Source organism: Myxine glutinosa, chromosome 2 (assembly GCF_964187855.1).
Source record: "Myxine glutinosa chromosome 2, kmMyxGlut1.1, whole genome shotgun sequence".
In the NCBI taxonomy this organism is placed as follows: Eukaryota; Metazoa; Chordata; class Myxini; order Myxiniformes; family Myxinidae; genus Myxine; species Myxine glutinosa.
Window position 1 is genome coordinate 206,673,294 of NC_136262.1, and position 18,497 is coordinate 206,691,790.

Here is an 18,497-nt window from a genome sequence, read left to right on the forward strand (position 1 = left end):
GTTGTACTTGTGTGCTTCCTCCTCTCTCCCCATCTTGTCTGCCGCTCCCTTTATTTCGTCTTATGTGTCCGTTTTTTTTGTTTATTTTTTTGTCATTAATGTTAGCTCTTACAGGAGCCTCGATCTTGTATGCAACAACAACAAAAAAAAAAAAGTGAATGAGGGCTGCTTTGTTCTGTCATGGCTTGAGAAACTGCCTGCAGTTGGGAACTTGTCTGTTTCCCATGATCCTGTGAGAGGAACCATCAGCACCTATGTCTCCACGTCGCTGACTTTCTTTGCCTTTGATACTTGAACTCACGTCATAACGGTCAAACACCAACACTAGCCTCTCAATATCAAGGTTCGGATTTCCGTACAATGTGATCAACTTCTTGACTACTATTTCTCCGAGGTCATCAAAGGTTTTGAATTGTGATTAATTCATACCTTGGACAAAGCTCATGCCATCAATGATGTATGCTGTTGGGGTGTGACCCTTGGATTTCAGTTCAGTTTATTGCGGAACGTTTTCTTCCAGCTTGTGTGCTAGATCTGATTTTGTGGCTTTTCTCATGGTTCCATCATCATGGAACAGTGGAGGTGGAACTGGGGTCAACTCAAATGACAAAAGCGACGGAACAGTACCTCTGGATCAAGGACCATTTTCCTCTCCTTGTCAAAAGTCAATACCTTCTTCATGCTCGCAAAGTTCACCACCGTAGCTTTGGGAGTAGTATCCCAAAAGCTCTTGGCTTCTCCATCCATTAGCTGTTCAGCAATGAAGTTGGCGACGATGGTCTTTCCTCTTTCTGGAATTGATGTCAGAGATTCCTCAACAGCTTTGGTCGCAATCTGCCCAGTAGTAATGTTGATTAGCTCCTGAGGGATGCTGTCCAAATCGACGGGGTTCTGGCAGTGGCTAATTATGTAATCTTTTGTGGCGGTCACATCTGACTTGTCCCTTGACATCCTTGATGGGCTAAGCTCCTAATGTACATTTCTTTCTGACTTGTTTTCAAACAGTTGCCGGAAGGCCTCTGAGTACTCTCCGTACACTTTCTAGAAAGCAGACAACAGTGACACCATTTGAAGTCAACAACCACGTTGTTATACCTTTTAACAGATAATCAGGAAGGAAATTCCAACAAAAATCTGAAGGGTCAAAATGTAATTTTTTGGGGATGGCCGACCCCCTGATAATAAATACAGCCCCAAAACAGCTACAGAATACGTCTGCATAGTATTTTCGCCAGGAAAACATCAGTATATGTGGCTTAATTGTGATTTGTCCTCACCTGAATCAAACAATTTGAATGTTCTTGGAGGTACTCTTTTCAGGTGTGTTTAGGGCAGAAAAGTGATTAAAGGAACATGTTGTGCAGCTATTTTGTAAAGTAAACATCATTTATGGAAACTAGAGAGCCTAAGCTTCAAGTTGATACCACTTTCAACTTGTTATACCTCCGGTAGGTGTATGTCCATTTTTAGAGCTAAATGCTGCTAGTCTATACTGTTGTTGTGCTTGTATGCTTTCCTCTCTCTCCCCCTCTTGTCTCCCGCTCCCTTTATTGTTTGCTTTAAGTGCCCGTGCATATTTTCGTGTTTAATGTGGTAGCTCTTATACAAGCCTCGACTCTGTATACAAAAAAAAAAAAGAAGCATGGACAAACAACCATAGGTTGGTAGTAATAATAGCGCAGGTTTTGATGGGCCTAATTCCCTCCTCCTGCAACCAATTTCCTTGTAAGGGAACTCCCATTATTATATAGTACTGTACTAAATTGGTGATATTTCCACAAAGTGACATGTTTTCTGGGATACACTGTACACCTGAAAATATTTTTTGGGACATACTGTACTATATGCATATTTTTCCTGCTGGACCACACTAAAGTTTTTGTGATGTAAAGCGCTAAGTGATCAATTTTGAGTTTTTCATCAAAATACCCCCATGTAACTTTTTACGGCGTAGCCAATAGGGCAAAGCCATCTCGAGCAGTGTTTGTCTGTCTGTATGTATGTATGTCTCCACAAACGTACACCAATCAGAACTGAGGATCTGGTCACATGACAGGGGTGATGTGATGGTTTTACGGCAGTACGACTGCCAACTCCACAAACCGCCATTTTGATTCCTATGCCGTTCAGGCCGGACATATTGTTGAACCTGTTATGTATCACAATCTGCATACTCTTCCTTTACATTTTTCATTCAGTGTGAAACACAAACAAACCGATTGTTAAAATGATCATCAAATATCGAAAGCATAGGCGCTACAGGTCTTCCAATGACACAGTACGTATAGGCCTTAGGCTTCATGCTTAACCTTCAGGCCGCTTCGGACAAATTTGTCCAAGTTTCTTAATACAGTATTATCCTTTTCTTAATAATAATAATATCGTTAATAATAAAAATATACTAAATATAATCATAACACTGCAATCCCTTTGCCGTGACTGCAAAGTTACTTTATTGAAGCGGTGTATGGTTGGTTTATTGTTGATTTGAAACGTATTGAATAAACCAGTGTCTCACTCACAATCTCTTCACTTCCATGGTGACAGACAGCTTAGAGACTTACAGTACTTCAAAAAAAATTTAATACTTACTTTATTTGCTAACTGGTATCCCGAACCCAGGTCATACTATCCTCGTCACCTAAAGTATCAAACAGGCCTGGCTACGCCGTTGTTAGTCTTTCAATCTTGTTTTTTTTATGTAGAAGGCTCCAGTCACAGACTGTATAGTCCTCATCGAGGCCAGGCCTTAAATAAAATAACTGCATAAAGAGAAATAAGAGAGAGAGAGAATGTAAAGGGAATGAGTGAAAATGAGTAAGAAAAGTGTATAATGTTTATTTGTTTGTTGTATGAGGTTGAAGCTAGCCCGGTAGCCATAGTTTGAGTGAGACAGAAAGTAAGACCAGCAATTCTGACACGGAGAATGTAAGATGGTTCCAGGCACCACGTTAACACTCCTAAGTCTGAACGGAAGTACTACCCTGAGCGGTTTCTGTCGACAACATACTACCTAAAAAACCGGGCCAACCGGATTGGTGTTTTTTTAGGAGACACCAACTCCTTACTGGATGGCCGTTGGCTCCTGAAGGGAGCTCATCCACCCTTTAACATGTGTTGTTTTTAGTCCTGCGGAGTGTCACAGTCTCCTTCCCCACTGGCAAGCCAGTGAGGGTAGTCGGTTAAGTCGCCGATAGCCCAACCATGCGGCAGGTAGCACTGGGTTACATGCTACCACTGGCAGTCAAGAGACCAACCTGACTAAGAAGGCTCTGGACAACGGAATTTTATAAATATCATTTTCCTCAGAGCCAAGCGATGAAATGGAAGTGATTTGTCAAAGACCGCTTGAGACTTGCATTCCATTCCTGCGCAAGCTCACATTTACCACCTGTTTCCTTTCAATAAATTAGCAACTCTTACATCATGGCGAAACGGGCATTTATTTTTCAAAACCTCGTTATTTAGTGCTGCATGGTAGAAGATATTTGATAGAATTTTATATCAAAGAATAACAAATCCAACAAAAGAAGAGACCATTTTGACATGTACGGCTGATCTGGACCTCACACTTCCTTCGTTTTTCCTTTCAGATGTCCTTACGGATTGCTCGTGTGACCGGTCCTTACTCTAGGACATTTTCATATATTCACACATCAAGCGGAGGACAAGCTTTCTTATCTCCTTCCTTATTTCTTTAAAAAACCTTCCACTGTCTAACTTCCCGTTAGAGGATCACATGCTCTTCTTCTGTAGTTTGCAAAGGAATGCGACTGGAGCTCTTCTTTGCTAGTATGTGTTAGCTTCCTTTGGACTCCAAATAACATGTGGGTGATATATCATAAGCTTTTCCAAGAAGCAACACCTCCATCTTGAACCACTGGAGACGTTGACATATCCACTTAAAGCAAAGATACAGTACTTGGAATTCCTAGTGGTGGATGAATGGGAAGGAGGGATCGTGACTTTGCAAGATAATCGCATGTTATCCTATGAATAATAGATAGACTGCTGGAATGCCGGAATTAGGAAGCACTCAGGTGACCTTCACTTGCATCGTTGTGTGCTTGTAGGTCATCACCTTGGAAACGGAGCTGGAGGCAGCCAATGGCAAGAGTCTCAGAGCTTTGGACATCTTTGCTCATGCACTGAGGTTCTTCAGGGAGCGTGCGCTGCAGGTGACAATCCTCCTCTGGACGTCTGCTTACTGATGTACACTGTACAGGAAGGGTGGTAATTTGTAGCATTGACAGAAGAAAATGTTTTTGCATCGTTTTTCATGTAATGTTAGGAAATAAAACTTTGATCCATACATTGATACAACACCTATATAGTTGTTATAGTACCACTATAAAACACCTACTTAAGGGACTATGTATAAATATATATATATATATATATATATATATATATATATATGTTTATTTATGTATATGTATGTTTATAGATATATATATATATATATATATATATATATATTTATATATATTTATATATATTTATATATATTTATATATATATATATATATATATATATATATATATATATAAATATATATATATATATATATATATATATATCTATATCTATAAACATACATATACATAAATATACATATATATATATATATATATATATATATATATACAGTATATGTATTTATATATATATATATATATATATATATATATATATATATATATATATATATATATATATACAGTATATGTATTTATATATATATATATATATATATATGTATATTTATTTATTTGTATATATGTATAATTGTATGTGTATATAAATAAATAAATTATTTATATATACATATACAATTTATATTGTATATGTATATATAAATATGGGTTTGAACCCATATATATATATACACACACATATATATATATATATGTGTGTATATATATATATAGTACACTATGCATGTAAATTTGGTGTAATTTTTTTTTTTTGATCTCCAACACCCGCTCGCCGCTTATTAATACATACTATGATTTCCATGGCTAAAGAAATAAATAAATGAGAAATTAACCTGAAGAATGCCATCTACAGGAGCTCTCCGAACAGTCGACAGTGGATGTCGAACCCATGGAGGTGAGATGGGTCGTTACGGTGCCTGCAATATGGAAACAATCAGCCAAGCAGTTTATGCGAGAAGCCGCATACAAGGTACGGATTGTAAACCTCAAACCTCAAATGTGTCCACCAAATGAGCCTTACCTTTAGAGCCAGAGCGCTGAAAAGCAGAAGCCACCAGGGTGATTGATAATAGCGAAGCGAAAATTGTATTTCTGTTGATGGAGGAGTCTGAGTGTGTAAGAAAGAACAAAATGACCGACCTTTGGTGACTTCACTCTGATTGCTGAGCTTTTTCCGGAAACACTTTCACAGCTTGTTCAATGGAAACTTAGTTTGCAGTGCCCCGTAGAATGCATTACTTCATAAAGTGCCGGAATAGTGTGCCTCGTGATGGAAGGGAATTCATTTTTCTTCAGTCAACATACCACCGGGGTAACTGCCACTCAGGTCAATCCCTCTGCCCTGCAGATATCTGGAAGTAATAAAAATAAAAATTCAAGTAGCAACCCTAAAAATAAGTCTCATATTATTGATGCCTGTGTACTCAAAACATCATTAAACTCCATTATATTTTCCCATCAAAGCACCACTCCTAAAGGAACGGGCACTTCAATTTGAGTGACAATGCATTTATCAAATCACAAAACATCCTTTTTATCGCTCGCCTTATGCTGATGGAACAGAGACTGGTGATGCAGCCGACAGCCAGGAGTGGAGAAAAACAATCTACTCTACCGAGACATAACCATGGTATGTTTGCTTCCAAAAGCGAGCACGGGCAGCTGGGCTGACAGTTTAACGGAACATCTTGCCTGAATAGTATGTGCCAGGAATTATCTGGCCGAGGTCACTTGCTCGATCAATTCTTGGTAGAAAATAATTCCAACTAAAATTTCTGTTCTCGTGTAGTGCCAGCTGTGGTGCTGCATCGTGGAGCATGTAGTCATGCAGTCGGGTATGCGAGTGTCTTCTGATACCTCAGGAAGATGGATGCCCCTGCCTTGCATAACCCCAGGTCACCTGTGGGCAAGGTGTAGTACCTGTCAGCCCCCCTTACCAGGGTAACGGTCCGCAGCCATGCCGTTTAAATGGCAGATGTCTCTGCACATCTGGTGGATGGGAGTCCAGTTGACTCCAACAGCATGAGTGGAAGAGGGTGAATTCTCCAACGGCCAGCAGAGGGACGGAGAGGAGTGGCAACCCCCTGTCTATACCACACACTTACCCGTGTGTACCAGCCATAGAAAGGCAATGCCATCGTTGCCCGGGGAGACTCAACATCATCATCAGTCCTGCAAAGGAATCTGCATTTGTATGCAGTAAAGTTGTGATGGACAAATTGTCGTAGAGTAAAAATATAGTGTCTGCACAGATTTCAATTCAGTATTTTGTCATCTTCTTCGTAATTCCATCCTTGTCCCTCCTCCATGGAAAAGCAACATCCCTCTTGCTTTCATTCCATTGATGATGCTCATAGCAATCAGATTTTGAAAAGTGAAGACAACTCGACATGCTCTTGATTCGGAAACCATCTCTGCCCAATAAGTGACCCGAGTCATACCTGGAAGAACATGGAGGGGTCGCTGGTGGGTTCACATTCATTTCTATTTTATTGGTTGGCAGTAACACCAAACGGAGATCAATCACCCATTGTATCTGGTCCACATCAAGGCCCATAGACATCAGCAACTGCCTCTCGACCATCCTTTCTCATTTATGTTTGAACCCATGCCTTCACTGACACTAGTGTGCCTTTGAACCATTAGCTTCCCAGGCCAGCACTAACATTGCCAAGCTATGGATCAGATCGACATGGACACTCAGTACACCTTGACATACTCCTGAACTGCATCTTTCAAAGGAGAAGTCCAATCCTTTCCTTACCGAGGAACACGCCGTACAATCCGTACGATAGACGTTGGCAGACTATGAGGCTGTACCAATCGAGGCCTCACAGGCATTCCAATCATTGTTTATGCAAATGGACCTTTTTTATTCATTCATTCATTCATTTCGGTTTATCGAAATAAATAAACACTGGACACGGCATTTCGAAGACTGAAATTTGTCAAGTTTACCATAATAAAAGTATTTCATAAAACTTACAAATGTATATAAAAATAATAATAATCTCACAAAATAACATTAATAAATTTAATAAATATAAAATTACATTAGTGAAAATATCAAAATAAGTAAAAGGAATAAACAAACACACATAATCAAACACAATAAAATATATAACAAAATAACCTAAAATAGCAGAAAACTTAAGAAGATGGACTTGGCTTTCGGGCCAAGCCTTGTGAATCCGACCATCCGCTGAGGTTTGTGAAACTTCTTTCATCCTGAGTTTGTGCATTTCATTGGTTATGCTTGAAAATTAAATAATGCACAATTATTTAAATAAAAAAATATATAAATTGAAATTTTTTGTTTACATGTTGAAAGGTTATCTTATGTTGCATAAATTTGATCTGAAAGCGGTAATCTCAATATTTCATATGCAAAAATGGTGGAATTATGTCAGCCCAGCTCCTTTCACCTGAACCTCTGCTGTAATTTCCTTTCTAAATTTCCATTTTGTCATTTAAATAATAATTGATAATTTAATAATTAAATAATAATTCATTTTCCTTAATATAATTGAATTACATTCTTTCAACAAACTTTTGGTGAAAGAGAAGTGTTTCAGGTTTAAAACTTTTACAACATGAAAAGGATAGATAATGAGATGACAGTAAATACCCAAATTCATCACATATCCATCGGGCAGATCACCAGCACTCTACTCCACCTTCCAAAAGGAGCAATAAACATAATCACGTGGATTTGCAAACATTTTCATCAACACAAAGGGATTTCACTTCTTACTCCGGGAATTCCCTGAAAATAATAGAGCAAATAGATATATAATTTGTGAAAAGTAATTTTGTGAAAAAGATCAATTAAGATATGCCACAGTCATGATGGGCCCAATTATAATTGTTTCCTCTGCAAATTGCCTTGGATTGAAGTTGGAACACCCTGTTGCTCCTATTCAGGCAGGAATAGCTTCATCCCAATTTCCAGAACAGCTGCTGATTGCACTTGAACCTGAAGCAGCTTCAATCTATTGCCGCAAGCTCCGGATCAGTCAGCTGGCAGACATCTCGCTGGGTGGTGGAATGGGAGGCACCAACTTCGCTGATGCAAACCTTCCAAACGGTGGGTTTGGGTGACCATGGTGGGTGACCACACATGGTGGGTGACCTGAGCTTTCTGCAATACACATAGATTACGTTGTAAGATGATGTGTTGGCATAAAATACAGGGTGATGGATGTTCAAAACGTTATTCAAATGAGATGCTCACAATAGTCCAAGACATGCCAAACAAGTGTGTGTGTGTGTGTGTGTGTGTGTGTGTGTGTGTGTGTGTGTGTGTGTGTGTGTGTGTGTGTGTGTGTGTGTGTGTGTGTGTGTGTGTGTGTGTGTGTGTGTGTGTGTGTGTTTTTGTGTGTGTTTGTGTGTGTCGTTGGTTATCTCAATACGTGGATTTTAGAAGGTGGAACAGAGCCCTCCCATGTTTGAAAGCATCCAACTTAGTGTGTGTGTGTGTGTGTGTGTGTGTGTGTGTGTGTGTGTGTGTGTGTGTGTGTTTGTGTGTGTGTGTGTGTCTTTGCGGTATTTTAAGGGTCTTTGGGATATTTTGTGTCCTTTGGGTCTTTTGGGTCCCTGGGTCTTTTGGATCTTTGGGGTCTTTTGTGTTTTCGGTGTTATTGGGGTCTCTTTTATCCACTGGGTCTTTTGTTAAAATATTTTTTTATGGGCCGCTAGGTTTCATGGTTTTGGAGTTATGGAGACACACACACACACACACACGCACGCACACACACACACACACACACACACACACACACACACACACACATACACATACACACAGACACACACACGCACATACATGACCAAAAGTATGTGGATACCCGCTCATCGAACATCTCATTCCAAAATCATGGGCATTAATATGGAGTTGGTCCCCCCCCCCCCCCCCCGCCCCCCCTCCCCCTTAGCTGCTATAGCAGCCTTCACTCGTCTGGGAAGGCTTTCCACTAGATGTTGGAACATTTCTGCGGGGATTTGCTTCCATTCAGCCACAAGAGCATTAGTGAGGTCGGGCCCTGATGTTTGGCGATGAGGCCTGGCTCGCAGTCGGCGTTCCAATTCATCCCAAAGGTGGTCGATGGGGTTTTGGTCAGGGCTATGTGCAGTTCAATCAAGTTTTTCCACACCGATCTCGACAAACCATTTCTGTATGGACCTTACTTTGGACACAGGGCTATTGTCATGCTGAAACAAGAAAGAGCCTTCCCCAAACTGTTGCCACAAAGTTGGAAGCACACAATCGTCTAGAATGTCAATGTATACTATAGCGTTAAGATTTCCCTTGACTGGAACTAAGGGGCCTATCCCGAACCATGAAAAACAGCCCCAGACCATTATTCCTCCTCCACCAAACTTTACAGTTGGCACTATGCAATCGTGCAGGTGGTGTTCTCCTGGCATCCGCCAAACCCAGATTTGTCCGTCGGACTGCCAGATGGTGAAGCGTGATTCTTCACTCCAGAGAACGCGTTTCCACTGCTCTAGAGTCCAATGGCGGCGAGCTTCACACCACTCCTGCCGATGCTTGGCATTGCGCATGGTGATCTTTGGCTTGTGTGTGGCTGCTCGGCCATGAAAACCCATTTCATGAAGCTCCTGACGAACAGTTGATGTGCTGACGTTGCTTCCAGAGGTAGTTTGGAACTCGGTAGTGAGTGTTACAACCGAGCACAGACAATTTTTACACGCTACTTGCTTCAGCACTTGGCGGTCCAGTTTTGTGAGCTTGTGTGGCCTACCACTTCGCGGCTGAACTGTTGTTGCTCCTAGACCTTTCCACTTCACAATAACAGCACTTACAGTTGACCAGGGCAGCTCTAGCAGGGCAGAAATTTGATAAACTGACTTGTTGGTAAGGTGGCATCCTGTGACGGTGCCACATTGAAAGTCACTGAGCTCTTCATTTTGGCCCATTCTGCTGCCAATGTTTGTCTATGGAGATTGCATGGCTGTGTGCTTGATAATACAGTATATACCTGTCAGCAATGGAGGTGGCTGAAATAGCCAAATCCACTAATTAGAAGGGGTGTCCGCATACTTTTGGTCATGTAGCGTGGAGGGAGGGAGTGAGGTGGAGGGAGCAAGGCTGAAGAAATGGGTAATGAGGAGTTGCCTGACAGATTGCCCAACATTTTGATGCAGCTCTTTGTACGGGAGAAACACATCATCCAAGCCCCTCTTGAACTTGAGGTACCTCTCCACGACTGGGTCAGCGTCTTGCATCCTGCCCAGAGGCGGATTTAGAGGGGGGCGCCCCCCCCCCCTATTTTGATTTTAGAAAGTGCCGTTTTTGCCGAGCTGCCTAAGCTTTGATGTCGCTGCTGGCGCTGCGCTTAACCAATAGAATTTCAGAAGATAACGCACTGCGTGATGGAATAGTTTTAGAAATTGTCAACATGTGGAGATTGTCTACGGCTGTTTCATCTCGAAATATGTCGTCGATCGCTGTAAAAATCGTCTCGTGGAGATCTGGCTTAACATCATGTCAGAGAAATGCGCGAACAAACAGCGTACTTTATTCGATATTTTTCCACCCAAGAAGGGTAAGTGTAACCGGTAACAGGCTTAAACCAGGCCAATAGAATGCCGATTTTTCATCAAGTAGGCCTACATTACACCAGGAACTCAAGCTGTGGTGCCATTACTGGTCTTCTGAGGGAAACCTACCGACAACAGTTTCAGACACATTGAAACGCATGGCTTCAGTTGGGGTGAGGAATTTGTTCCCAAACGTAACTGAGTATTCTGCTGTGCGCGGCTGCAACAAGTGCTACAGTTGAGAGGGCGAATTCTGCCCTCCGTTACGTCAAGACGGACTATCGGAGCATGATGTCGGAGGATCGCTTTGACGCCCTTGTCCTGCTCCACATCCATCGTGATATCCAACTTGACTACAACAAAATCATTGACGCATACACCAATAGATATCCACGGAGGATGCTCTTCGTAAATCCACTCGGTGAAAAGTCAATTAAAACTAGACAGTTGCGACAAGGACGCATTTGATTTGATGAATCAGTGATGATTATAAAACTGGTCCGATTGTATTGTTCCATCGGTAGAGGATTTCAGTGACTGTTGATTAATTATTTCCATAATGTGATGCTCTGGATTAATCATTCATAAACCCTCATGACTGAGCACTTCTGCTAAATAAATCTTTCTGTTTTATCACTTACACAAGTACTTTTTCTGTCTGACTGTGTATGTTTTCCGTCTAATTTCGAATCCCGTTTTTCAAAATCAATCCCCAAAATCAAAAGATACGGGGATAAAATGCTTAAAATTGAGGCATGAAAATTTCTCCCCAGATTGCAGGAAAACGCATCCAGAGCAGTATAATTTTCAAATTTTCCTGGGAGAGGACCCCCAGACCCGCCGCTGCAGGCTTCGGGCCCATGGCCCTCGCGTTAGGGCTTCGCCCTCATCAGTTGCGCCCCCCCCCCCCCTTATTGGAAATCATATATCCGCCCATGCTGTCGACAATCGCCCGCATGTCCTGCAGCAACTCACTCAGGAACTGGGCTGTGAGGTTGAACCTCAGCTCCTCTTCCTTATTACTGCTCGCCTCTGCCTCCTCAGAAACATTTGCAATGGCCTCCAACTCGTCCTCGGTGAGCGGGTTTAGGGAACGGTTCAGCATCATGGTTTTCAGCATGAAGTCCCTTGTCTGCGTGTTGTCATCGATCCACATTCTGAGAGTCTTCTCCATCCTTTCCATGAGGACATTCCGTACATGGGTGACCATTTTCGTACTCGATACAGCGCTCGCTGAAACTTTCTCGCCTTCTTTTTCTTTCATATGTGGCGAACGGTGGATTCGTTGACTCTGTAATGCCTGCCCACAGAGGTCGCGCTCTCTCCTCTCGAAAGCCGGTCCAGCAGCTCCACTTTCTGGCTCAGGCTCATCACTTTCTTCTGCATTTTGGTAGTCGGCACATCTTCGGCACTGATCCTGTGCTTTGGAGCCATGATTAAACGATGAGCAGAGCGAGAGTCAAAAACGCAGGTCAAAGCAACGGGACGAGAAGAATGATCGAGATCGAGGACACAGTCTGGATATGTAGGATTGCGAGCATTGTATCTGTGGGAGAAATGAATACTCTGCCCATTGTTTGCGGGGGATGTTATCCGATGATTCCGTATTGAGCCTATCTGCTAATTTCAATAATAGATTTAATGAAGCATTTGCATTCGATAGTTCGCAGAGTTTGACATGTTTTCAAACATCCCCCGAAGCGTTTTCATTGCGTAACATCTCTGATGATGCTTTACCATGAATTGCAAACTGTAATAGATTTGATGAAGCGATTGCATTCTCGAATTCGTGGGGTTGACTTGTTTTCGTAGCTGGAGGAACATCCCGCGAAGTTCTCGATTATATTCTGGCTAAAATTTGTGGCCACGAAAACCATGAAAACGTAAATCACACAGCAGTGAATATATAAGTAGGTCATGCTCACGGCTCGTAGAAGATGTTTTTTGCGTATGTCCAGTTGCTGTATGCATGGCTGGTAAAATATGGGTTTTATAAATGTGTCAACCTAGCTGCTCGTGGAAAAAAAATTTGCACCCCTGAAAAACCACAAATTCGTAGTACACGGCCGCGAATACAGGAAAACCCCCCCCCCCCCCCCGCAATTTCGCGGAACACCGGCTAACCCCACTCTAGCAGGGAAAATGGCCTTAAAATGCCTGCTGTTTGTTTGTGTCACAGAACACAGCCGTGAATAGAAAAAAAACCCTTAAATTTGCGGGACACTTTTTCCGCGAATATAGAAGCATGTCACATTTTATTAACTGTGAATATGCAAATTCCGCGAATAGCGGGGTCCGACTGTGTGTGTGTATATAATTTATTTATATATATATATATATTGTTGCAGTTTTGTGAATAAAGGATGACCCCCCCTCGTTGGTAGTTGCACCACAACATGTAGCCTCGCTGTAGTTCAGTTATTTCTTATTTAATGTAAGCGTAGTCTCCTTTCCTGTGTTAGTTTGCGTTGAGCAGGCCAGTGAGTTGGGTGTTCTTTGAGATGAAATGCCATGTGCTAGGCCTGGAACAAGTCTGGCAAGGCCGAAAGGAGGAGCTGCAGGGGGGGTGGCCGGTAAGCAGCGAGCAGCCAATCGGAACTCAAGGGGAGTGGTTCACAACGGCAGCGAGAGGAGGGGCTTGGAACATTCGGGTAGGACCGGGGAGGGGCTATATAAAACCCTGCCCCGAGTCGCCCCGAAAAAGAACGCGTCAGAGTCGGTCAGTCACCCAAGGTTCGTGGTTGGTTCAGGGTGATTGAGCAGTGAGAAAGAGACATTGTCGCAGCACGAGTAAAGTCCCTTGCTTGTTATAGTCGCTGTACACGAACTCTCCCCGTGCCATGCGCTCTGCTGCTGCCTGTATTAATCGCGCTGTGTGAAGACGATCCATTCTGGGCCACAGACGCGCGATCTCCTTGCCTGCGCTCCCAGCACACATGCCGTGAACAACCAAGGGCCACGCCGGGCGAGCTGTCTGGAGTGAACGGCGCCAGGATGCGTTTGGAGCGCGAACTTGTCCTTCCTCCTTTTCCCTGCATGAGTGAGTGGGCCCGTGTCTGGGAGATAAGTTAAGACCGATTAAGCCTGCTCTGTGTCCCTTCCCTTTATCCGGATCGTTGCACATTGTAAATAAACCTGTGTTCTTTCTTCTATCTGACCGTTCCCGTCCTTTCCATTTATTGGCCTAGCATTGCATGAATAGAACCGCTCGAATTGGGTTCAATAAAAGTAACGGCACGAGTCACGTGATACGCAAACCGCTCGGCGTATTCGACTGGCGTGGCTTGTGCGAGGTCCGGTCCCCGTTTTCGTGGCAGCGTGGGTACCGAAGGTACGTGTGGAATCGACCCAATACCCTTTCCCACACCCGCTACGGGAGTGGCGACTCGGCCTCGTGGACTCGAAGATCCGAGGGGGAAAAGGGGTTTAACCCCCCCCCCCCTCTGTACGTCGACAGCCTTCGAGAGATCCGCAACAATATATATATATTTATATATATATATATATATATATATATATATATATATATATATATATATATATATATATATATATATATATATATATATATATATTGTTGTGGATATGAGAATTGTGTTTTTTTATTGTGTAGTAAATGGTAAAATATCACCCTCCTTCCTCCAGTTGTGTATAAAGGTCAAAGTGCGTCCCGTAATTAGGTCATAAACAATCACGTTAGCCAATCATAGATTTCCTCCTTGTTGGTAGTTTATTTCCTTATTCTATGTAGGTTAAGGCTGTGTCTTCCATTAATTGACACTCCATTGCACCGAATTCAAATAGATAGATCCCCTTTCATTCCCATTCCCAAAGCCTCTACTGCCAACTGCATTTGCCACCATTACGGTGTGGTCAGCTTGGGGAAGAAGGGCGTGCCCGCCCATCGTCATCAAGGGTGGAGCCAGAGAGCCCGTGCCCACCAATCGGACTGCGGAGAGCGACCTGATGGGCGTTGCCTGGAGGCCGGCGGCTTGATCGCCCGAGGCGTTATATAAGCGCGTGCGAAAGCCTTTGAGAGAGTTCTAAGTTTTTGCGCCAGGGACGGCAGATGACTAAGGGATCCCCACGTTGAGTCCCCACGATCCCGTTGAGTCGCCAGAGAGTCCACCACCACCAGTTTGGAGACCACCACCACCGGCTTGGAGACCACGCAGTTTCGACCCGCTGCGACGCGGGAGCCAGATTGCGGTGGCATCGGTGGCCGTCGAGGTCCCGCCCGACGTCCCGTGCGGGATCAAGCTCCAGCTCCGGTTCCCGTTGGACCTTCCTCTCCTTCCACCGAATCGTTCCTGCCTTCATTCCCCATTCGTGTGAGTCCGTCTTTGTTTGTACTGTCCTGGGTTAATTAAGACTGCATAGGTAAGCTAAGTTTCACTGTGTCCTTCTGGTCCGTCCCTCTTTCTGCATTATTTTATTATCTTTCCTTCTTCCTTGGTTATTTTGGTCCTGTAAATAGTAATAAATAATAGTCGTATTTCCAACCGTTTGCCTTCGTCTTCCTCTTCTTCACATCCTTGCCGTTTTGGTGATTTCCCAATTGAATACCGGTGGCACGATTTTGGCCAACGTTTAAGGAATCGGGTCTAGTCATTGTTAACGGTTCGGGCCGCGGCTGCCATCCGCTTGGCAAATTAACATCTTATCCGCGGCCACGAACGAAGCTGCTCACCGGCCTTTTCGGAGGTCGCGGTGCAGCTTCAGGGACCACGTCGGTCAGCAATAATCGAGGGGACTAATCCCCCCTCAAAGGGGAACCATAGGCCGACGTTGGGTTCCGTAACAATATATATATATGTATATATATATATATGTATATATATATATATATATATATATATATATATATATATATATATATATATATAATCTCATGGCCAAAAATATTGGCACTTTTGCACGTTTTTTCAAATAATACACCATTTCTTTCAGAAAATTGTTGAAATTTAAAAGTCTTTTGGTATCCACATATGTATTTCTTTGGATTTCAGTGGATCAAAACAAAAAAAGCGGAAAAAATTACTAAACCTTAGTTTATTCCACACAGAAATCCTAAAATGGCCTGGACAATATTATTGGCACCTTTTAGAAGTTGTTAGAAATAATTAGATTTCAAGCAGGTGATTCTCGTTTACTTTGGAATTGAACTCACCTGTGGGGAGTTGCAGGTGCCTGCAATATAAACATAGGGGCAATACTCCTGGCACTCACCTGGTAGAATAAACAGTATACTGCACTGACTTAGGGTATTTTAAACCAATTTCAATGGTTGCTAGAAGACAGGGCAGCATGTAGAATCGTAATAACATAATCAAAAGACTTTAAACAAACAAACAAAAAAATACCTATTTTGGGTGGCAACCCCTCCTCCCACAACCCCATATACCTCCAAAGACCCCAATTTTTATATTGCCTTGAACAAACATTGGTACATCATGGAGGATTAAGGATGTGGTGAAGTTTCATCGAAATTGCGTGTGTAGTTTCTGAGAAAAAAAAGCAAATACCTATTTTGGGGCACAACCACCCCCCCACCCCCCCCCCCTATAGTCCCCGAAATGGGCAGGTTTTTTAATGCCGTGAACATACTTTGGTACATCACGGGTGGTGCAGGTTGTGGTCAAGTTTCATCGAAATTGTGTGTGTAGTTTCAGAGAAGAAAGCAAATACATATTTTGGGGGGGTCAAACTTGGACTCACTTTGACCCCCCCCCCCCCTCATAGACCCCCTTAGACTTTGATTTTTCTTAGTGCCGTGAACAAACTTTGGTCACAGCACAACAAATATAGTTTGTGCCAAATTTGGTCGCAATCCCATCAGAAGAAGTTTCAAGTGTTTACGGATTGACTGACTGGAATGTATTTGTAATATTGGTGATATTATTTGTTTGTAATTTATATTTAATCTAACAAGGGCCAAGTGGTGTAAATCTCTAAATGATCAAGGGTCCAAGGTGTCTAATTGGTCTGAAGTGTGTAAGTGGACTAAATGGTGTTAAGGTCTAAGGGGTTCGAAGGGAGTAAAGGTTTAAAGGGTATAAAAGATTGGAAGGGTGAAGGGATCTCAATGTTTCTAAAGTATTGAAAAGGTCTTAAAGGTAAAAGTGGTCTTGAGGGTCTTTGGGGGTCTTCAGGATCTAAGGGTCTTATGGGTCTTGAGGGTCTTTTGGGACTTTTGTGACTTTTGGGTCTTTTGGTATTCTGTGTCTTTAAGGGTCTTCAGTGTATTTTGGGTCTTTCACATCTTCAAGGTCTTTTGGGTATTTTGGGTATTCATGGTATTTTGGGTATTTAAGGGTCATCATGGTCTTTTGGCATTTTTGGGGTCTTTTTGGTCCTTTTAGGTATTTTGGGTCTTTGGGATCTTCTGTGTCCTTTGGTTATTTGGGGTATTTAAGGGTCTTTGAGGTATTTTGGGTCTTTTAAGTGTTTTATGTCTTCAGGGTCTTTTAGGTCTGCAGGGTGTTTTGGGTCTTCGGGGTATTTTTGGTATTTGGGATCTCTTAAGTCTTTGGAGTCTTTTGGATCTTTGGTGTCTTTTGGGTATTTTGGGTCCTCTGGGTCTTTAAGGGTCTTTAAGGGTCTTTAAGGGTATTTGAGGTATTTTAGGTCTTTGGGGTATTTTGAGTCTTTTGAGTCTTTGTGGTATTTTGGGTATTTTGAGTCGTTTGGGTCTTTTGGGTATTTTGGGTCCTCTTGGTCTTTGAGGTATTTTGGGGCTTTGAGATCTTCGGGTTCTTTTGTGTCTTTGGGGTCTTCTGGTTATTTTGGGTCTTCTGGGTCTTTTGAGTGTTTAAGGGTCTTCAGGGTCTTGGGGGGCTTAAAGGGTCTGCAAAGGGCTAATATATATATATATATATATATATATATATATATATATTGTTGCGGATATGAGGACTGTATATTTTTTTGATTGTGTGAATTATTATTATTGGTTATTCTGCGCCCCCTGCCTCCGGAGCTGTGTGAAGGTCAAAGGGCGTCCCATAATTAGTCCACAAGCATACACGTCAGCCAATAATTATAGAATACCCCTGTTCGATAGTTATATCTTATTCTGTGTTTTAGGGTAAGGCTGTGTCTCCCATTAATAGAAGTACTCCATTGCACCAAGTGAAAGAGATAGATTCCCTTCATTCCCATTCCCAAAACCTCCATTCCCCCTTTTCGTCGATTAGAAACTACCTCCGCTCCAATTACCGCCATTGACCACGAGGCAGGGTCGGAGAAGAAAGGCGTGTCTCCACCTCGTCATAGAGGGGAGGAGTGAGCCAGCCCCACTCGACCAACCATGAGCCAGGGGTTTGGCTAGAGAGGGCGGAGGAAGAGCGATCGGGGAGGTTTGCAAAGGTTGAGGGGCAGGGCCTATATAACCCGCAGCGCGACGCTCCCCAAGCAGTCGAGCTTTGAAGAAGAAAGAGAGGAGTACTGAGCATTGAGATGAGAAGAGGCTGCGCTTTTAAAGAGAGGCGCTGAGAGGAGGGAATGAGCAGGCGTGACCGCAGCTAAAATCCGCAGCGCGACGCTCCCAAAAGAGAAGCTGAGACAAGCTTTGGGGAGATGAGCTTTTACCGGCAGAGAAAAGGGAGCCCAAGCCGTTGAGAAGAGAGAGGGTCCAAGAAGCAGAGCTGAGTTGTGTGGTTTTGGTCGTCAGTGGTTGCGTTGTGGTGGTCAGTGGTTGCGTTGGTTGCGTTGAG

The 18,497-nt window shown here is 42.9% G+C and overlaps 1 protein-coding gene across 5 annotated transcripts in view; it reads left to right on the top strand.

Annotated features, from left to right (window-relative positions):
* The window catches only part of LOC137420911 (heat shock 70 kDa protein 12B), a 134,067-nt gene that overhangs the window by 61,929 nt on the left and 53,641 nt on the right, over positions 1-18,497 (top strand). For all 5 annotated transcript variants that reach the window (XR_013622455.1, XM_078772193.1, XM_078772195.1 and 2 more), the window contains 3 exons: positions 4,074-4,178; positions 5,072-5,188; positions 8,143-8,305. Coding sequence is in view for 4 of the 5 variants with exons in the window: in XM_078772193.1 (XP_078628319.1) it covers positions 4,074-4,178; positions 5,072-5,188; positions 8,143-8,305 (385 nt within the window). In the remaining variant the exon portion in view is untranslated. The remainder of the gene's footprint in view (positions 1-4,073; positions 4,179-5,071; positions 5,189-8,142; positions 8,306-18,497) is intronic.